Source organism: Hyaena hyaena, unplaced genomic scaffold (assembly GCF_003009895.1).
Source record: "Hyaena hyaena isolate Hyena2069 unplaced genomic scaffold, ASM300989v1 scaffold_1226, whole genome shotgun sequence".
In the NCBI taxonomy this organism is placed as follows: Eukaryota; Metazoa; Chordata; class Mammalia; order Carnivora; family Hyaenidae; genus Hyaena; species Hyaena hyaena.
The window spans coordinates 56,114-77,190 of NW_024081861.1; the positions used below are offsets into that span (position 1 = coordinate 56,114).

The following is a 21,077-nucleotide window of genomic DNA, read 5'->3' on the forward strand; positions in this document are numbered from 1 at the left end:
TCTGTTGCTTCATTGTTGGTGTATAAAAATGCAACCGATTTCTATACGTTGATTTTGTACCCTGCAACTTGGCTGAGTTCTTGGATCAGTTCTAGTAGGCTTCTGGTGGAGTCTGTTGGGTTTTCTATGTAGAGTATCATGTCATCAGTGAAGAGTGAAAGTTTGACTTCCTCTTTGCCAATTCTGATACCTTTGATTTCCTTTTGTTGTCTGATGGCTGATGCTAGGACTTCCAGCACTATGTTAAACAACAGTGGTGAGAGTGGACATCCCTGCCGTGTTCCTGATCTCAGGGGGAAAGCTCTCATTTTTTCCCCGCTGAGAATGATGTTAGCTGAAGGCTTCTCATAGATGGCTTTTATGATGTTTAAGTAGGTTCCTTCTATCCTGACTTTCTCTAGAGTCTTTATTAAGAAGGGATGCTGGGGGCGCCTGGGTGGCTTAGTCGGTTAAGCGTCCGACTTTCGCTTAGGTCATGATATCAAGATTCGTGGGTTCAAGCCCCGCGTTGGGCTCTGTGCTGACTGCCAGCTCAGAGCCTGGAGCCGGTTTCAGTCTGTGACTCCCTCTCTCTCTGACCCTCCCCTGCTCACGCTGTCTCTCTCTCTCTCCTAGAAATAAATAAAACATTAAAAATTTTTTTTTTTAAAAAAAGAAGGGATGCTGTATTTTGTCAAATGCTTTTTCTGCATCTATTGACAGGATCATATGGTTTTTATCTTTTCTTTTATTGATGTGATGTATCACATTGATTGATTTGTGAATGTTGAACCAGCCCTGTAACCCAGGAATGAATGGGGATTACCGATACTATTAACAGTTAGTTGGGTTATTATTCATGTGCCATGGCTGGTGGGTAGCTCAAATTAATTTGGCTTCAGAAAATCCTCTAGATCTAATGGGAAGCTTATTTCTGTGATAGAAAAGTTTCGACTTGACAGTTTCAGTCCTAACTAAGAGAACCCTCATTATGATTGCTATGAAGCTAAGCCTCTAAGTTATAAAGTTTAAAGATCAGAGAATTTAAAAGTTATGAGTAATCAATAGTTAATTACTCCACTGGAATTTTAAAGTAATAGGTCATGCTAATATCAGACAATAATAGCTACTTAGGCTACTAATGCTCAAGAATTTAGTATAAGAGGGGCTTTTAAAAATTAACCATATAATATTCACTGCTAAATCTCCCTCTTTCTTCCTACTTTCAAACGGTTTCAATCTCTATTCACTGATGGTCTTTCTATCTCATGTTGCCTTCATTTATGTATTTACTTGAACCTGGAGAATTTTAACTTGGAGTCCTTAGACTCTGAGAATTACTTGAATTGGCTTTAGGAAAGTCGTGAGAATCCTGAAAATTGGTCATAAAACTTTTTAAGAATGTGCACATATGAATTTTTTTTAGCAAGATAGATTATAGGTTTAATTTTCTGAAGAAGTATGAAATCTCATATTTTAAGAACTACCGCCTCGACAGGCAAATAAGTACATTTTAAATACATTACCTAACAATCGTTTTTTGTGTTCTTTCTCTGGGCCAATGGATCATAATTAGTTCTTTGAAAACTTTAAAGTGCATACACCACACCTGGAGAGCTTGTAAAAGAAAAAAAAAGTGCATATTCAGATTCGGTATGCGGGGTGCCTGAGAGTCTGCATTTTGACAAGTTGCCACATGGTTCCCATGTTTCTGGTTCCCAGGAGCACACTTTGAACTAGAAGTCTAAGAGACTCAATAAACAAACAAAAACGAACATATTTTGATATGAATATTCTAAACCCTTATAATAATGTATCTTTAGCACTTAGCCTGATATAGGAAACTGTAGTTTGATGAATAAATATTCTCAAATATTTTTAAATGTGAGTATAAACTAAATACTAACTTGTATATAAGCCGGGTTTAAAGAAGACAGCAATCAATGTAGCTAGTTATCATATTTTTCATTACTATTTCCTGATCTGTGAAAGCCCATGTATAAAACTTTTATTTTGCTCTGAACAAAGGGAATAAAAATGAAATTAATTAGCTTTTGGTTCAGAGCCGTGTCCAGGACAGAGGGAAGAATAATCATGGGCACTGGTGAACATTAGCACTCCCAACTGTAGTATTTTTCCCCAAAATGGTTTGTAATCTTGATAGAAAAAAATTCTTTAGTTAACAGAACATTAGTGAGACAGCAGACTATAAACTCTGCAGGAAGGGCCTTGTCATTCTTTGCTGCCCCAAATTGTAGCACAGTGGCTATCATGTAGTAGGTGCTCACTGAATATTTGTGCAAGGAATTCATGTTCAAAATTCCTTAAGGAAATAGATTTTGTTGCCCTCATATAAAGTGCATGCAACTTAAATCCATAGAGATTATAATAGTCCTATATGATTTTGTTAATGAGAATTATAATAAGTAGAAAACATAAAGCTCCAGGGTTATTTAGGTACATCTGAGCATTGCCATCTAACCCCGTAGCCACGCAAGCTAATAAATAAAAAAGAACAACCAAATTTAATCTCAAATAATTTTATTGAATGTTAATCCAGATTAAGAGTCAAATGTTTACTTAATATTCAACTTTATTTTCTCCCTGCCCAGTTTCGAAGATCCCTTTTGCAACTGCTATGTTTCCGACTGCTGAGATGCCAGAGGCCTGCTGAGGACCTACCAGCCAATGAGAGTGAAATGCAGATCAGACCCATTGTGATGTCACAAAAAGATGGAGACAGGCCAAAGAAAAAAGTGACTTTTAATTCTTCTTCCATCATTTTTATCATCACCAGTGATGAATCACTGTCAGTTGAAGACAGTGACAAAGCCAGTGGGTCAAAAGTTGATGTAATCCAAGTCCGTCCTTTATAGGAAGGAATAATGGTAATGAAAGATGAGGACTTGTATTGGACGCCACTTTTAGGCTTCCATCATAAGGACTGTTTTGGAATCCTCATTCTATGTTAATATTGTTGGAGAGGAAAAACTTTCCTCTGCCCTACAAGATTCTTCTGGCTGGTCTAGGAATTAAATTGACATGAGACAGATTAACAGGAAAAAAAAAACCCACAAAGTTTAATTCTGTGTGCAAGGAGGCCAAGTAATAAAATTGCAACCCAAAGAAATGAGCAAGGCATGTAGCTTTTATACATTTTAGACAAAGAAACATTGATCTATAAGGAATTGACAGGACAAATAAAACTTATGTTTGGGACCTTCGATTAGTAGAGTTCTAGACAGAATTTGGGCTGGGGTAGTTGTTCAGTAAAAGTAACAAGGTTTGTTGATGTAGGCTTCTTCAGCCTTCAATTCTCTGTGATGATAAGGATGCCCCTTTACCTCCTGGTGCAGGGAGGTACCTTTCATGTGAGTGGTTTCCTGCTTTCAGGGGAACAAAGAAAGGTCAGAGCATCTTTTTTGCACTTGCTGTTTCTTACGTAACTTTAATTCAAAATAATCATTATGCCATTGTGGCATATTTTGGGGCAGCCTGCCCTGGGGGGGGGGGGGGCCCACAATGTCAACAGAACTTTTGCGGCCCAGCAGGAAATCTGAATTCCCCAGATGCTTTCTGACCACTGGAAACAACTGAGCAAGAAAATTTTTGAGTTCAAAGGGTGCTTTCCATAATGAAAAACCATTTATGGCACAAGATGGGCATCTGGCACCATCAACTTCTAACATGTTGGAAATTTTAGTTTTGAATATATTTTTTTTAAATGACACTATTTTCCAAGGCACATAGACGTTTTTCTCAAAAATACTTAGCTGTATTTACAGCTCAAAAATAGCTGTAAAAATAACTTTGTATCATATACATGTGAAATCACTAGGAAATCTCAAATTTTCTATGGTGTGGGATCCTAATCACTGTCACATCCTCTGTCTGACCAGTCAAATTTATCAGAGACAATTCCAGGGTGACAAAGAATTTCAGTACCCTGGCTTCCTTCAAAACAAAAGACTTGCCATATAGGCAGTATGATAAAGAGGAGCTTCAGATGAATGTGCTGCTAAGCAAGCTCTAGAAAGGGTATTTAAAAGCACACAGCAAAGAAAGACAGTGAATTTCAAGGGAATCATGGAGTCTAGGAAATCATACATTCACAGAGGGTGTACATGAAGAAGGATGTGTCGATGGCAGATAGGTATCTCCATCTGTTTCATTTCAAACATAACTTGGCAAGATTATCTTCTCTTTTTAACAATTTGCCACAATTTTGCCAAGAGTTTTGGGTTTAGAAAAGGAGTTCCAAGCAAAAAACGAAACCTAAGTTGAAGGGGATGAAAGTAAGTGTAAAACTGTACTCATAAAATGTATTATTTAATCTTTTTTGCTCTTTAGTCAATCTACTGGACAATCAATGGTCAGTGTTAGTGAAGAGGCCATTTTCCTGTAAGTCATTGTTTAGACTAAATATGGATTATTAGAACTCAAAGATTTCCTTGACAACATAGAAAAGAAATGGAATCATTTTATTGTATTGCCTAGTTTTTATTTCTTAGATGACTATCTCACTAGTGGAGCATCTACATAAATAATCATGTTTGAAAGACTTCTAAGTGAGTCCGTTGGCCTATTGAAGAAGGAAGAACCAAAGAAAAGGTTTTCACTAAATGAACTTTTCAAAATCAAATTTATTGCTGGTTCTGCCATAGCAAGTTAGTAACTGCTTCTGGGAGTCTGAAATGGAATAATTTCTATTGAAACTGTCTTCCCTTATTTACTTTCCACTCTGTTGTATGTATCAATGTTTAATTTGTAAATAAAACTCTTCTTAGTCTTCACTTGGTATGGTATTAATGGCCCCCCCTTTTTCTACATCTTCAAAAGGTAATACTGGCCTTAGAAGATTGTTAAGTAAAATTCATTCATTTTGTAACTCTTTAGAGTGCCCCAAATTCCTCATTTACACGTTCAGTTTTAGTAAGTGAATCTGAGCTCTGTGTTGGAGAAGTTCCATCCAGGGGATTAAAAGTGCACTTAACACATTAGCCAAATTGTAATTTTTAGTCCTAGGTGTTGAGTCAATCTTATCACGACCTTAATTATGTTCTTTAAAGGAAAGATGTAATCAGTGTCTTCCTCAAGGCCTCTAGTGTTTCACTTTCTGAGAAGTGAAAGAGATCTTGGTCACTGCATTTTTATATTTAGAATGACCACACCTATGTGTAGTGTTGTGGGAAAGCGGCCTTTTACAACATAAACTGGTGGTTTGGGGTTGGGTTTTTTTTTTTCTCTTCAATGATAATTCTATACTGAATTTCACTGTAAGCTGAGATATATCTTGCACTAGTGAATTAAATATGATGATGGAAACATGGTTTTGATCCTTAGTTTTGGTTATAAAGAAATCCAGCTATTTGCTACTTTAGAACCTTTATATCATCTGCTAATGGCATTGGGAATTCTTTTTAGTGACTCCATGGAGTTTGCAGGGAAACGGGTCCTGTTTTCTGGAAGTAAGTGAGCCAGTCCCACGATCTTCTGAAGTAGTGCAAGGGTCTCATTGACCTGGAGCGCACAAGCAGGTAGGTGCTGCCGATGGCCATCAGTGTTGCAAGGAAAAAGAGTCCTTTATTTATCACCTGTAAAAACAGCAAGAAGTCTCATTTCATTTGTCCAGAGATTAACATCTTAAAAGACTTCATTCTTAAACAACGAAGGAGTATATAATTTCTTCTTTGTTCTTTAACCTGAAACAGCAATGTAATCGAATGACCACTATGTCAAGGCCAACAATGACTAGTAAGATCTAGCATTTGGAATTTCCCTCCTCTCTATCTCTGTTTTCTCTCTATTCCCAGAAATAACTGGGTCCATGTGTTCTGTATAAAGAATTCTTTGCAGTCCCCCTGTATTTAGCCCTGGTGGTGGTGGGGGGACCCACACAGTTTAGAAAAAAGAGAGTTATGAATGCTACTTTAGAAGAGTATCGTGCTGAAGCCACAATGATTCAGTCACTGCTCAGACTGCACAAAATCTCCATGAGAATTGGCCTGTTGGCACTAAGTGTCCTGTATTCTCATTGCCTGTCACCGTCTTTCTCCTATTAGACTTTAGGCTCCTTGAGGGCAGGGGTCCTACTTTATTCATCTCTGCAAGAATAAACCTAGATTCCTTCCAATCCAGGCTCCACACAGCAAAGCTACCTTTCTAAAATCCACACCCAAATCTATTAGCCTCCATTTGTCTCCCTGCTTCCCTCAATGTAATACTCAAAATCCTTGAGGTCCTTCTTACCATCCCAGCTGCACCTCTGGCCATTCTCACACCTCTGGACTGCCTTCCAGTCCCATGGACCTCCACCCACCCTGGCTACTCCTATTCTCCTCCAGGGCAGCTGTGCTTCTCCACCATCCTCCACCAGCCTCTGAGCTACATGAGGAGAGGGACTGTTGCTTATTTATCACCATGCTCAGCTCAGTCTCTACACATTAAATAAAATGATTTGTTGCATGGATAAAGCTGTTAGATTTCCAAAGTTGAAGATCAAAAATCTCAATGTCTACTTAGTGGTATCTCTGAGTCAACTGCCCAGAATAAACATGTTATAGCATTAAATTAGAATTCAATTGTGTTTTATAAGCGATTCAGTTCTGTTCAGTTTGACTAATCATACCCATAAGAGTATTTCATGAAGCAAAAGCAAATTGCTAAATAAAAGCAAATCGTCAAGTTGCTAAAATAAAGTAGAAAGTTTAGAAATACTGGCATCTGTTTCTTTTTTTAATTTCTTCTCTTCAGAAGCACTTGCTCACTCTCTCACCCTCTTGCTCACTCACTATCTCTTTTCTCTCTCTTTTTGTAATTTTGTTCATTAGGCACTTTTCCTTCTGTGTACCCAGAACAGTTGTTATTTGGAAGCAAACATTTAGTGTCTGTCATGTCGTTTCTGTATTTGCCTGAAGGATCATAACCAGACCACTAAGAACTTCAATTTATTCTGACCTTTTTCTGCCAGTGCCAGCGCAGCACTGCCTCATGGTATCTTATTCTGGAGAAGGCAACCTGTAAGGAAGGTCACAAAGTATTCTTGTGATTCTTTAATGGCTAAACAGAAGAATAAAACGATGCGATGCCTTAAATCCAGACCTTACCATGGTATAGAGAGGGATAAAGGTAGATGGCATAATAGCATGAAGAAATCTCTCCATGTTTTTTTGGAAGATGAACCACCTCGAGTTGACATGTGCTCGCATCTGCAATAACATAAGAGTCTTAAAGAGCCTCTCAAATGAACAGCTTTTATTTCTTTACTACAACTTATTATTATACTTCATTCCTATTCACTGCAAAGCTGGACACAAAGTTGTCAAATTCTCATCTCCTTACCAGTCATTTCCAATCCCTTTTAGTAAAAGTATAAGACATTACCTTGAAAAGGTTGAGCAATTGCACAAAACATGCTATAGAACTCTATTTTGCTCAGGGGGAAATATGGGAACTCTATTTCAGCAAAAAGTTTGTTCAACCAGACCCGGGGATAGTCTGAGGGACCAAATATTTGACTAACTGCTGTTGTTTCCTGGTTGGTTTGGAGTCTTCTTCATGGCGAGAAGGGATCTTTTAAGCTATGTATGTCTTGATTTATTCCATATTCAGAACAAATATTCGGTTATAGCTGTCTCAGTTTTAAAGACAAGAAAATGTGGTATTGTATATGCAATGGCATACTACTCAGCAGTGAAAAAGAATGAAATCTTGCCATTTGCAACAGTCTATATGGAACTAGATGGTATTATGCTGAGCAAAAGAAGTAAGTCAGAAAAAGACAGATATCATAAGATTTCACTCATGTGGAATTTGAGAAACACAACACATGAACATAGGGGAAGGGAAGAAAAAATGAGATAAAAACAGAGAGGGAGGCAAACCATAAGAGACTCTTAAATACAGAGAACGAACTGAGGGTTGCTGGCAGGAGGGGTGTTGGATGGGGGGGTGGCTTAAATGGGTGATGGGCATTAAGGTGAACATTTCTGAGGTTGAGTACTGGGTGTCATATGTAAAGAATGAATCTCTGGGCTCTACTCCTGAGGCAAAGACTACACTGTATGTTAACTAGTTTGAATTTAAATTTAAAAAATTTCTGTTATTAATCATGTACTCTGTTTATAAGTGATTGCTCTTTTTTCAGGAAATAAATGTCTATAAGATTAAAAAATAAATAAAAATAAAGACGTAAGCAAGTTACATCAGTGAATATTTTCGATATCTTATAGAACTTCCTTCACCACATGTGTAACAATTTGCTCAAACTGAAGTTCATTTTATTTTTGTCTCTCTTCAGGAAAGATAGAAAACAGCTACGCTCTTTTCTTTAAATTTATCCTGTAAAGCTTTTCATTTGGTCATTTAAAAAGTGTAACCATACTATTTATTGTGAACTTTTAGTGTGACTGGCTCAAAATGTAACCGTATTTCTTCTTCTGAGTGTTAATCTTCTATGAATTTCTTTGGCATATACATATTTTTTTCAGTGCATAAGTCCCCAAAGAATATTTAAAGCTACTCTAATCTTGCGGCTTATAATGCTAAGAGTGTTAAGGTCATTTACTGTTTCTTCATTCCTCCAAATATGCTAATATGTATAAAGATTATATCTTCATTAAAATAGCATAACAAATGTCTAAGGTTTAAGTCTGTGAATTTATTAGTAATTGAAATCAGATAATTTTTCATCTTGGTTACCTCTCAAATGTCCCTAAAATGTAAATGGAGATGATGTGTGTGGGTCATTGTCACTGTCTACTGTCACAACCCACCCACGTGTAGGGCATGCTCTGTGTGTGTGTGTGTGTGTGTGTGTGTGTGTGTGTGTGTGTGTATTCTTTTTGTTCTTATTCAGCATGTATGTGATGGGGCTGGAGCAAAGAAAAATTAAAGAACATTTGTGACTTCTGGGGAAGATGGCAAAGTAGGAGTCCCTAGACTCACCTGGTCCCATGGATGCACCCAGATAACAACCACATCAGTGTAAAAATGCCAGAAAATGAACTGAAGACGGACAGAGTAGACTCTCCACAGCTAAATGTAGAGAAGAGTTGACATCAAAGAAGGTGGGAAGAGCAGAGACAGAGTCGGGAGCCACAAGACGATCATGCAGGAGGGAGGAGCCCTGCTGGCACAGAGAAAAAGGACGAGACCCCACACCAGCCACACCAGGCAGTGAGGGGGGGGGGAAGGACCCACACTGGGAAGACAAATCCCTGTAATATTTGGCTTTGAAAACCAGAGGAGTCTAACTTGGAGAGTTCTTACAGTCAGTGGGACTTAACACTTGGAACCTCAAAAATCAGAGGGCTTTACTGGGGGAGAGCCAGAGGGTGAGTCCCCACCCTTAAAGAGACAGCATAACAAACATCCCCACTGATATACAGCATGGAAGCAACAGTTTGCAAAATGCCTGGGAAACACATGAAGCTTTATTTACTAATCTCAGTGCATATACTGGAGGGACAGGTATCCTTGGGAGATTTCTCCAAGAGAAAAAGAGCTGGTGCTGGGGCATGCCATTTCTCTCCCCCAAGCCCCAGCCTCAACACATGGACACCTGCTGAAACCATGGCAGCACCAACATTCTCCACCTACCTTGCGAACAGCACACCCACCCACGCATTCTCCTGCAGACCCGCCCCTTCCAACACACCTTGACAGGAGTCCATCCAAATCACTGCCAGAGCCTGGCAGTGGCAAGCAGCCCCGATGGGGAAGTACCACTTCAAAGTAACTCCTTCCCTGGGGAGAGAGGAATCTAACCACACACACGCACCAGTCCAACTGCAGCCCCAAAGTGGGCTGGGGGCAGACATCTGATCTGACTGCAAGCCCTGTTCACCAACAAAAGCTTCTCAGCCATAATAGTAGGGAACCAGCAAATAACACAGCAGACACCTTTGAGGTATCAGGTGCCAGTGAACAGGGGATATTGAACTGCAGGTCACCACAGGACCTCTTCTTCAAAAGGCCACTACTTTCAAGAGCAGGAGATATAGCTGACTTTCCTAAGACACAGAAACAGATAAGGAGAGTTAGATAAGATGAGAAGACAGAGGAACAGTCCCAAGTGAAAGAACAGGACAAAATCAGAGTAAGAGACCTAAATGAAATGGAGATAAACAATATGCCTAATAGAAATTTTAAAGTAATAATCATAAACATACTCACTGGACTTAAGAGTGGAGGGCCTCAGTGAAACCCTCAACAAACAGACAGAAAATATAGAAAAGAATCAATCAGAGATGAAGAACTCAATAGCTGAAATTAAAAATCTACTCGAGGGAATAAATAGTAGACTAGCAGAAGCAGGATTGATCAGTGACCTGGAGGACATTGTAGTGGACAGCAATCAAGCTGAATAGGATATTTTTAAAAATCATTAAAAAAATGAAAATAGACTAAGTGACACCATTAAGCACAATAATATTCACATTATAGGGATTCCAGAAGGTCAAGAGAAAGAAAAGGGGATGGGAAATTTATTTGAGTAATAGCTGAAAACTTCCCAAATCTAGGGAAGGAAATGGTTATCAAGATCCAAGAGGCAGAGAGATCACCCCAAAAAGAAGATTCAAACCAAGACACATAGTAGTTAAGTAACAAAGAGTAGTGATAAAGAGAATTTTAAAAGCAGCAAAAGTAAAGAAAATGGTTACATACAAGGGAAACCACAGAAGGCTATGAGCTGACTTTTCAGCAGAAGCTTTGCAGGCCAGGAGTGGCATGATATATTCAAAGTGCTGAAAGAAAAAAAACTTGCAGCCAAGAATACAATGCTCAGCAAGGCTATTATTCAGGAAATAAGAAAAGATAATAAATTTCCCAAACAAAAGTTAAAGGAATTAATGATACTAAATCAGTCCCACAAGAAATGTTAAAAGGGGATTCTCTGAGTGGAAAGGAAAGACCTTAAGTAGGAGTAAGAAAAGTAGAAAGCACAAAAGCAGTAAAAATAAGTAAATCTATAGAAATCAGTCAAGGGATTCACAAAATGAAAGAATGTAAAGTATGATACCATATATTTAAAATGTGGGTTAGGGGGAGAGGAGTGAAAATTAGTGTTTTTAGAATGGACCCAAATTTAGGAGACCACCAGCTTAATATAGACTGCTATATGCATATTTTTAATGTATAAACCCTAAATAAGAAACAGTAATAGATATGCAAAAATAAAGAGACAAAAATCCAAGTATACCACTAAAGAAAGCTAGGAAATCATGAGATAAGAGAACAAGAGAAGAAATGAACAGAGAAGAACTACAAAACCATAAAAGAAGCAACAAAATGACAATAAATACATACCTATTAGTAATTACTTTGAATGTAAATGGATTAAATGCTCCAGTTAAAAGACATAGGGTGACAAAATGGATAAAAAAGCAAAACCCATGCATATGCTTCCTTCAAGAGACTCATATCATACATAAAGACACATGCAGATTTAGATGGAAAAACATTTACCATGTAAATGGAAGTGAAAAGAAAGCCAGGGTAGCAATACTTATATTGGACAAAATAGACTTTAAAACAAAGACTGTAACAAGAGACAAAGAAGGACATTATATAATCATAAAGGTAACAATCCAACAAGAAGATATAGTAATTGTAAATATTTATGCGCCAACATGGGAGTATCCAAATACAAAAAAATCTAATAGCAAACATAAAAGAAGTAATCGATAGTTATACAATAATAGCAGGGGGCTTTAACATCTAACTTATATCAATGGATAGATCATCCAAACAGAAAATCAATAAGCGATGGCTTTGAATGACATATTGGACAAGATGGATAACATATGTATTCAGAACATTCCAACAATGTTATGAAATTAGAAATCAACCACAAAAAAAATTTCTAAAAAGAACACCAATACATGGAAGTTAAATAACATGCTACTAAATAATGAATTAGTCAACCAAGAAATCAAAGAGGGAATAAAAAATTCATGGAGATAAATGAAAAAGGAAACACAATGGTCCCAAATTTTGGGGATGTAGCAAAGCTGTTCTTAGAGGGAAATTTATAGCAGTACAGGCCTACCTCCAGAAGGAAGAAACATCTCAAATATACACCCTAACCTTGCACCTAAAGGAAATGGAAAAAGAACAAACAAAACCCCAAATTAGTGGAAGGAAGAAAATAATAAAGGTTAGAGCAGAAATAAATGAAATAAGAATTTAACAAAAACACAATAGAACAGATGAAACCAGGAGCTAGTTCTTTGAAAAGGTAAACAAAGTTGATAAATCTTTAACCAGGCTCATGAAAAGAGAGGTAATGGACTCAAATAAACAAAATCAGAAATGAAAGAGGAGAAATAACAACTGACACCACAGACAAAGGAATATAAGAAAATATGAAAAATTAAATGTCAAAAAACTGGATAGCCTAGAAGAAATGGTGAATTCCTAGAAACATATAACATCCCAAAACTGAATCAGGAACAAACAAAATTTGAACAGACCAATTACCAATAATGAAATTGAATCAGAAATAAAAAAAACTCCCAACAAACAAAAGACAAGGACCAGACAGCTTCATAAGCAACTTCTACCAAGCATTTAAAGGAGAGTTAATACCTGTTCTCAAAAATTCCAAAAAATGCAATTAGAAGGAATGTCTCCAAATTGATTCTATGAGGCCAGCATTAATTACCCTGGTCCCAAAACCTGGATAAAGATTCCACTAAAAAAGAGAACTGTAGGCCAACATCCCTGATGAACATAAGTGCAAAAATCCTGAACAAAATACTAGCAAACTGAATCCAAAAATAGATAAAAAAATCCTTCACCACAATCAAGTGGAATTTATTCCTTGGTTGCAAAGGTGGTTTAATATTCACAAATCAATCAACATGTACTTCGTCAACAAGAGAAAAGATAAGTCATATGATCATTTCAATAGATGCAGAAAAAAAGCATTTGACAAAGTACATAAGTTCATGATAAAAAAAAAAAACTTCAACAAAGTAGGTTTAGAAGGAACATTCCTCACCATAAATAGGACATATATGAAAAATCCAAGTCATTTGTGAAAACCTGAGAGCTTTTCCAGTAAGATCAGGGGCAAGACAAGGATGTCCACTCTTAGCATTTTTATTCAGCATAGAACTGAAGTTCTAGCTACAGTAATCAAATAAGAAAAAGAAATAAAAGGCAACCAAATTGGTAAGGAAGAAGTAAACCTTTCACCAAGTACAGATGACATTAGAAACTCTAATATCGTGTAGAAAACTACCAACTCCACCAAAAAACTACTAAAACTGATCAACAAATTTGGTAGGGTTGCAGGATCCAAAATTAATATACAGAAATCCATTGCATTTCTATACACTAATAGTGAAGTAGGAAAACAAGAAAGTAAGAAAACATTCCCATTTACAATTGCACCAAAAATCATAAAATACCCAGGAAAAAACTTAACCAAAGAGTTAAGAGTTAAGTCTTACCTCTTAACCAAAGAGGTAAGACACCCATCCTCTGAAAACTATAAACATTGGTGAAAGAACATTGATGAAAGAAGATGTCATTAACAAATGAAAAGGTATTCCATGGTCATGGATTGGAAGAACAAATATTGTTAAAATGTCCATACTACCCCAAGTGATCTACATATTTAGTGCAATACCTATCCAAATACCAACAGTATTTTCCACAGAACTAGAACAAAGAATCTTAAAATTGTTATGGAACCACAAAAAGCATCAAATAGTCAAGACAATCTGAAAAAGAATAAAACTGGAGGTATCACAATCCCAGATTTCAAGATATACTTCAAAGCGATAGTAATCACAACAGCATGGTACTGACACAAAAATAGACACATAGATCAATGGAACAGAATAGAGAGTTCAGAAATAAACCCACAATTACATGGCCAAATTACCTTTGACAAAGGAGTCAAGAATATGCAAAGGGAAAAAAGATGGTGTCTTCAACAAAGGGTGTTGGGAAAACTGGACAGCTACCTGCAAATGAAGGAAACTGGACTGCTTTCTTACACTACACACAAAAATAAACTCAAAGTGGAATAAAGAGCTAGATGTGAGACCTGAAACCATTAAAGTTCTCCAAGAGAGCACAGACAGTAAATTCTCTAACATTGGTCTCAGCAACACTTTTCTAGGTATGTCTCCTAAGGTAAGGGAAACAAAAGCAAAAATAAACTATTGAGACTACATCAAAATGAAAAGCTTCTGCACAACAAAGGAAACAACCAATAAAACTAAAAGACAACATACTGAATGGAAGAAAATATCTGCAATATTTGCAAATGACATATTTGTTAAAGGGTTAGTATCCAAAATATTAAAATATACACCTCAACACCAAAAAACCCAAAATAACCCAATTAAAAATGGACAGAAGACATGAACAGACATTTCTCCAAAGAACACATACAGATGGCCAACAGACACATGAAAAGAACACTTATCATTAGGAAAATGCAAATCAAAATCACAATGAGATACCACCTCACACCTGTCAGGATGGCTAAAATCAAAAACACAAGACACAACAAATGTTGACGAGGATGTGGAGAAAAAAGAACCATCAGGCACTGTTGGTGGCAATTCAAACTGGTGAAGCCACTGTGGATGACTGTATGGTGGTTTGTCAAAAAATTAAAAATTGAATTACTGTATGAAAGAATAATTCTATACCTGGGATTACCCAAGAATGTGAAAACACCTATTTGAAAAGATATATGCACCCTTATGTTTATTGAAGCATCATGTATAGTAGCCAAATTATGGAAGCAGCCTGAGTGTGCATCGACTGATAATTGAATAAAGAAGAGGTGGTGTATATACACAATGGAATATTACTCAGCCATAAAAAAAAGAATGAAATCTTGCCATTTGCAAGACATGGAAAGAGCTAGACAGTATTATGCTAAGTGAAATAAGTCAGAGAAAGAGAAATACCATATGATGTCACTCATATGTGGAATTTAAGCAACAAAACAAAGAAGAAAGACAAAAAAAAAAAAAGAAAACACAAAATAGACTCTTAACTACAGAGAACAAACAGATGATTACCAGAAGGGAGGTTGGGGGGATGGGTGAAATAGGTGAAGGGTGTTAAGAATGCACTTAACATGATGAGATCATTTACTGATATTCTAACAAATAGTCTTTTCTTTTAGAAAAAATTTTTAATTTTAATTCTAGCACAATTAACATACAGTGTTATATTAGTCTCAGGTATACAATACAGTGATTCAACAATTCTATGTATAAGAATACATTTAACATGGAGTGGAGCCCATTCTCCTCACTCACCTCTATGTAATTGTACATGGACAGGTCTGAGATCGCATGGTCGTCTGGAATTCTCAATCTTGAATATTCAGGAAGACACACACCTACAAGCCAAGTTGAAAAATACATCTTTTCCACTAAAGTCTATAAGAATGTGCTGGCCTCTACACTGATCAAATTAAATGGTATATACTCTACCACTGTTCTCTCTAATCTTTTAAAACATTGAGTAATCAGGCTAAATGACCAATAATCTATGAATACTGAACAATAACACACAAGCATTTCCTATTGTGATTAAATAAAACTTATGATAAAGTTATAAGATATTGTTGCTTACCAAATCATGATTTTCTTTATTTCAAGAATGGAAAGCAGTTCATAGAAATGGCTGTCAGCGACCACCCCAGTCTTGCTCAGAACCTGCTACTCTCCTTCCTGTCCTTTCTTGCTAGCCCACGTGTGTTTCTTTCACCACACTAAGCGACCTTATCAGCTAACCATCAGCTCCATCATTATTCTGTGATCTCCCAGAGCCAGGCCTCCTGTTTTACTCATGTCTGAAATCTTAACATGGTAAACACTGAATAAATATCTGATAAACTAATGACTGACTAATATAACTCTCACATGGCCAATCAACGCTAGTTATCAAGGATGCCGTTTCAAAAGTCAGAGAACTTAGCTGGCAGTCCCAGATTTGTCACTTGTAGTTATATGACTTAGGGCAAGTCCCTTAACCATCTCTAAGCTCAAATTTGCTCAGTTGTAAGAACGGGACAAGAATAGTACCCCTGCCCCATGTTTTCCATGGAGACCAAATGAGAAAATGGATTAAAAACCATAGCAAGATGCCCAACACATACGAAATGTTCAGTAATGCTAGCTATGAGTATCATTGTCATAATCATTACTGTTTGACCTTTGCTCTGTGATAACCCAAACCAGTGTTGACAGTATGTTCTGATACCCTCCATCCCCTCCATCACCCCTATCATATATGCAGATCAATCACACCAGGGCTGATAAGGGAGGAAACAAAATAAATGTCCCTGGATCCAAAGCATCTGAACAAGATGACTGAAAAAGGAAGGCAGAAAGCTAGAACTTTACCCTGGACCCTCTAGACTCTTCAGATCTAGACACCTGTGTCTAAGGACTTCCTATAACATCATAACAAATATTTACTGAGAACTCATTTTGTGCCAGGCTCTTTTTTTTTTAAAGCTTTATGCAAATCATTTTATTTCATCTTCACATCTCTCTGAAGTTGGTATTATTGTCCCCATTTTATAGATAGGGGGATAAAAAAGAAAACCTGAGACTTTAAAAAGCTGGAATGACTTGCTCAAGGTCTCACAGTTAATAAGCTGGTGAGTCAGGACTGGAATCTGGATGTAGATTTAAAGCCAATTCTCTAGATCTACCCCTTACCTGAATCAGGTTTAAATTCAGAGGTAGCCAGCGGAGCCTTCGATAGCTCAGTTGGTAGAGAGGAGGACTGTAAATTCAGAGGTAGCCTTTGAGACCATTTGATTCTGAGATGCAGTAAAAGTTATCGAGGTCTCAGGCTCTTGTTTGCAACTTCTTTTACAGTCAATTTAATTTCAGCATTACATGTAAAAATTTTAGACTTCAGTATCTGTCACATCAATATATTTGGTGGAATCAGTTTTAACCAAAGGCAAATGGAAGTAGAAGCTGCCATCTTGATAAGGCAACGTGCAAGAAAGTGCTGGAACTCCTAAAAGTGTTTCCGGTGCAAGCTGTAAGAGGTGCAGGTTTGGGTCCCCTCGGAAAGGGAGAACAAGGAGAGTATCTTGGCCAAATGTTGGTCTGGGGAGATTTTCTGTTGTTTGTGGGGGTCACTGCACAGACCTCACGTACAGAACTTAAAAGAAACTATTTCCCTGTTTCTCTGGGTGTTCCTTGTCTGGACACGTGCAACAGTGGCACAGGCTGTTAATAGAAAAATTATAATCCTGCACATTATAATATGCATCATGGCTTTGTGATCACCTAGGGTCAAAAATGGGTTCACAATTAATCAACAGGGCTAGTCCGTGTCCATTTAAAAATTTTTACTTACTAAAGTCATTATCGAATTTATCCATTAACTCATCAAATACTAAGCAGTCTTCAAAGCCCTGAAATGAGAAAAAAATGGAAAAAAATAAACTGGAAATAAAAATAAAATGAATGCTTCTGAGCACTTTTGAACAGACTTTCCATCAGTGAGTATAGTTCACAGCATATTTACCCTCAAGCAGTACACAACAACTGATTAGTCATACTTGGCATTAAATTATATTATTAACGACCATCAATTGCATGCTTGATGGTTTGTCTTTGCCTGATGCATATTGATTATAATGGTTTGGAATTCGGTCAAATTTTTAAATTACTCATGAAATTTTGATGGATTCCATTGCTGCTTTAAGAAGCAAGAATAATTATATTGCTCTACCATGAATATTCGAGTCATATTTAAACTAATCAGGTCTTCAAGATTCACATTTAGAGCAATTAATGACAGAACATATTAATTCAGTTCCCGTAGGCCAAGATTAAAGTAAATTTCCAATGTCAGGACCTAGTCCACAAAATTAACCCTAAGAAGGTTGTACACTAAACGCAGTGCAGAGAAGAAAATCAAAAGCTAGATTTCTTGCTTTCTAGGAATTCAAACTATAGTTTTACCGACAATATAAAAATAGGTAAACATTAAAAAAATTTACATCGATTATAGAGATTATATGTGAAGCAAACAAATATACTTATCAGCTATATAGACTATTAATGCTTCTGGAATGTAGAGATGCAAAATATCATATAGGCTAAAATAATAACACTTTTAAATTCTTTACTTAAGTAGTTCATTTATTCCCCAAGAATCTCTATGACATAGGCACAATTGAAAAACCAATTTTACAGAAAAGAAAGTAAAGTTAGTTTTGCAAGAACATAGTGCAATAAGTCCTGGAGACAGGATTTGAATTGGGCCTTATACTCCCAGAGTCTGGGCCCTTATCCAGCTTACTAAAATTGGTATGTTCTTATGTTTTTATAAAACAAAATGTTTACCACTACTTTGTGGAAAACTAGAATTGATTAGATTTATAGGCTACTTATACTTGGAATGTATCCCAATCACTGAAACAATAGAAGACTGTGATTATAAAGCTATTAGTAATCAAACACACATTCACAAAATAATTGTCTAGATAATCATTGTAGGATTCCTTGAAATTAATGTTTAATACTTGAGCACTATTTCCTGAAAGATTTTTTAAGAAACTTCCATGAAAACAGTAGTATTCAACATCAAATCTGTTTCATAGTTTTATTTATTTAAAAAAATTTAATGTTTACTTATTTATTTCTTATTTGAGAGAGAGAGAAGAGAAAGGGAGCACATGCAAAATTGGGGAGAGGCAGAGAAGAAGTGGGGGAGAAGCAGAAAAAGAAGAGAAGGAGAGAGAGAGAGAGAGAAAGAGAGAGAGAGAATCTCAAGCAGGCCCTTCAATGTCAGCACAGAGCCTGATGCGAGGCTCAAACTCACGAACTTGGAGATCATGCCCTGAGCCAAAATCAAGAGTCAGACGCTTAATCGACTGAGCCACCCAGGAACCCCTCATAGTTCTATTTAACTCTTTCAATTGCATTTTCCTTTCATTTGGAAAGAAAAAGTGAAGAAAACAAAGGACACTTTAGGCTCTTTTCTTTGTTGAGCCTAATATTTATATACTTAGCAATAATCTCCAGGAAAAAAAAATTTAATTAAGTCTTGAATTGCTGACCATCGAGTTCTCAAATTTCAAGCTATGAATACATTTTCTAACTGCATAGAAAACCATGTTAAGCTTTCTGCTTTCTCCTGCATGAAATTACTGGATCAAGGAACCCAAGGCTTGACTATAGTTAGTGATCAATCTAAACTGTTAGGATTGTGGAATTGATGGTTTTCTCAGAGATTATGTGAGGATAGTTACACACATGGTTCTTAGTTAAGATTTTCCAGTTGAGACTGACCCGGGAAAATGTCAGGGACTTTGGGAGGAAGGACTTACTGCATTCATTCCTTGTCCAAAGAAGGGCACAATGGCATGAGCTGCATCCCCCATCAGCACACAGTGTGATTTAATGTGAAAGGAAGAACACTTCACAGATATCATGGGCTGGGCCGGCAACAGAAAGAAATCTTGTACCAGGGCTTGCCTTCAGAGGAAAACAATCCGAACATAACCGTCACATTAAATTGGGCTTTAAACTCTGCAATAATCCTATCAGATGTACTGACTTCATTACCGTTGCACTTTACTGAGAAACACACAAAAACGCCAGGAAGAACACAGGAAAGGGAGAAACTGAAGTTCTCCTGGTTCTTAAAATTCCATTGTTCCCTTTACTTGTTTTGTTTGCAACAATCTTAATCACATACAAAAAGAACAGGTTTGACTGCATTTCAATAACTTGAAATATATGTGTGTTATGTGCCATGAGGTTTTATTATCAAGTCTAGGTCGTGCAGTTTTTCAACTACTCTGGTGTATTTTAGATTTTTCTGGAAAAATCGAGATGTTGTGCATCTGATTAAACCACACGAACCAAAACCAAGATTAAAATGAAGTGCGAATTTATGTATATTTGGAAGCAGACCATTGATACCCAGCTGGGTTTTGTGGCAGCTTTAAGTAGCAAAACAGTGCCTACCCTCAAGAATTTTAAGTCTGGTTGGAGAGGAAAAAATAACCAGGAATCATAAGGACAGAATTGTGATGTACGGAGATTTCTCTCCAATATCAGAGGAGAGGTCAGTTTACACCGAATCTGTAGCTGAGGATGAAAACTGACAGTGTTAAACAGACTTGCTCTGGGCTGGAAGTGGGCTATCCTCTTTACATAGTTAGCACGTGTCATTGTCATGACCGCCCTGAATATGATATCCTGATGCCCATTTTAAAGATAAGAAATCTGAGACGCGGGAGTGAGGGGCAGAAGCAGCATTAAATCTTGCTTTCTGCACCATTGCGCCGCCTCCATGAAAATATCGCTGGCGGTGGAGAGTGGGCTGGGTTCAAGGGAGGGACAGCGGGAGCAGAGTGAGGTCGAATGACCTGCCGCTGCCGTGGGTCATAAACCAGACAGCTAACCAGCTGGCTACCAGCCGGGCGGCTCTGCATGTGCCAGATCCTGTGCCGAATGATTTCTAGGCATGCGCTCCTCCAGTCCTCATCAACCCTCTGGGGCAGGTACTGCTATTTATTACCATGTTACTGTGAGGGCCTTGAGACTTGGGGAACCAGAGACTCGCATCTGCTGGGCCTTGGACCTGCGAGCCCACCAGCAGAGGGAGGCATAGCCCAGCTCTGCAGCACAAGTGGGCGAGACCTGAGAGCCGGCCCAGGAGGCAGAAAGGCCTGGGGACACGGGTGTCTTGTTTTTCCCAGGGAACGCTGGCCCCGGCATGGGGTTTTCTGAATCCCTGCTCACAGCACAACGTCTGCTTAGACTTTTGCCCGAAGGCGTGTTTCCTGTCCGGGTCACGGTAGGATAGGTACCGTTGAATCCAACCTGAAGGAAGGTGCATAAGCTTTATTTGAATTTTGAATAACGCAAACCAGTGGAGCAAAAGGCACAATTGCACGTCTTGGAACTCACTCTCCAATTAGAGGGATGGAGTCTGGAAAGTACTTCTGGAAGAAATTCAGCACGTCACTGCTGCTTAGAAGGTTTTCAAACTCTTCGAAGGGCATGAACAAAGTGCACGTGAAAGATTTGTTCTGCAAGAAAAGGGGAGTGTGAGAGAATATGTGGGTCTCG

The 21,077-nt window shown here is 37.6% G+C and overlaps 2 protein-coding genes across 2 annotated transcripts in view; one reads left to right on the forward strand and one right to left on the reverse strand.

Moving 5' to 3' along the window:
* Window positions 1-3,431, forward strand: part of OPN3 (opsin 3) — a 43,990-nt gene extending 40,559 nt beyond the window's left edge. The window contains exon 4 of the mRNA XM_039222966.1: window positions 2,592-3,431. Within this exon, the coding sequence (XP_039078897.1) occupies window positions 2,592-2,855 (264 nt within the window). The 3' untranslated portion in view covers window positions 2,856-3,431. The remainder of the gene's footprint in view (window positions 1-2,591) is intronic.
* A 1,779-nt stretch (window positions 3,432-5,210) lies between these two features.
* The window catches only part of KMO (kynurenine 3-monooxygenase), a 55,938-nt gene continuing 40,071 nt past the window's right edge, over window positions 5,211-21,077 (reverse strand). The window contains 8 exon segments of the mRNA XM_039222964.1: window positions 5,211-5,439; window positions 5,442-5,573; window positions 6,937-6,996; window positions 7,086-7,187; window positions 15,276-15,358; window positions 17,344-17,401; window positions 19,325-19,472; window positions 20,916-21,037. Of these exon segments, the coding sequence (XP_039078895.1) occupies window positions 5,371-5,439; window positions 5,442-5,573; window positions 6,937-6,996; window positions 7,086-7,187; window positions 15,276-15,358; window positions 17,344-17,401; window positions 19,325-19,472; window positions 20,916-21,037 (774 nt within the window). The 3' untranslated portion in view covers window positions 5,211-5,370.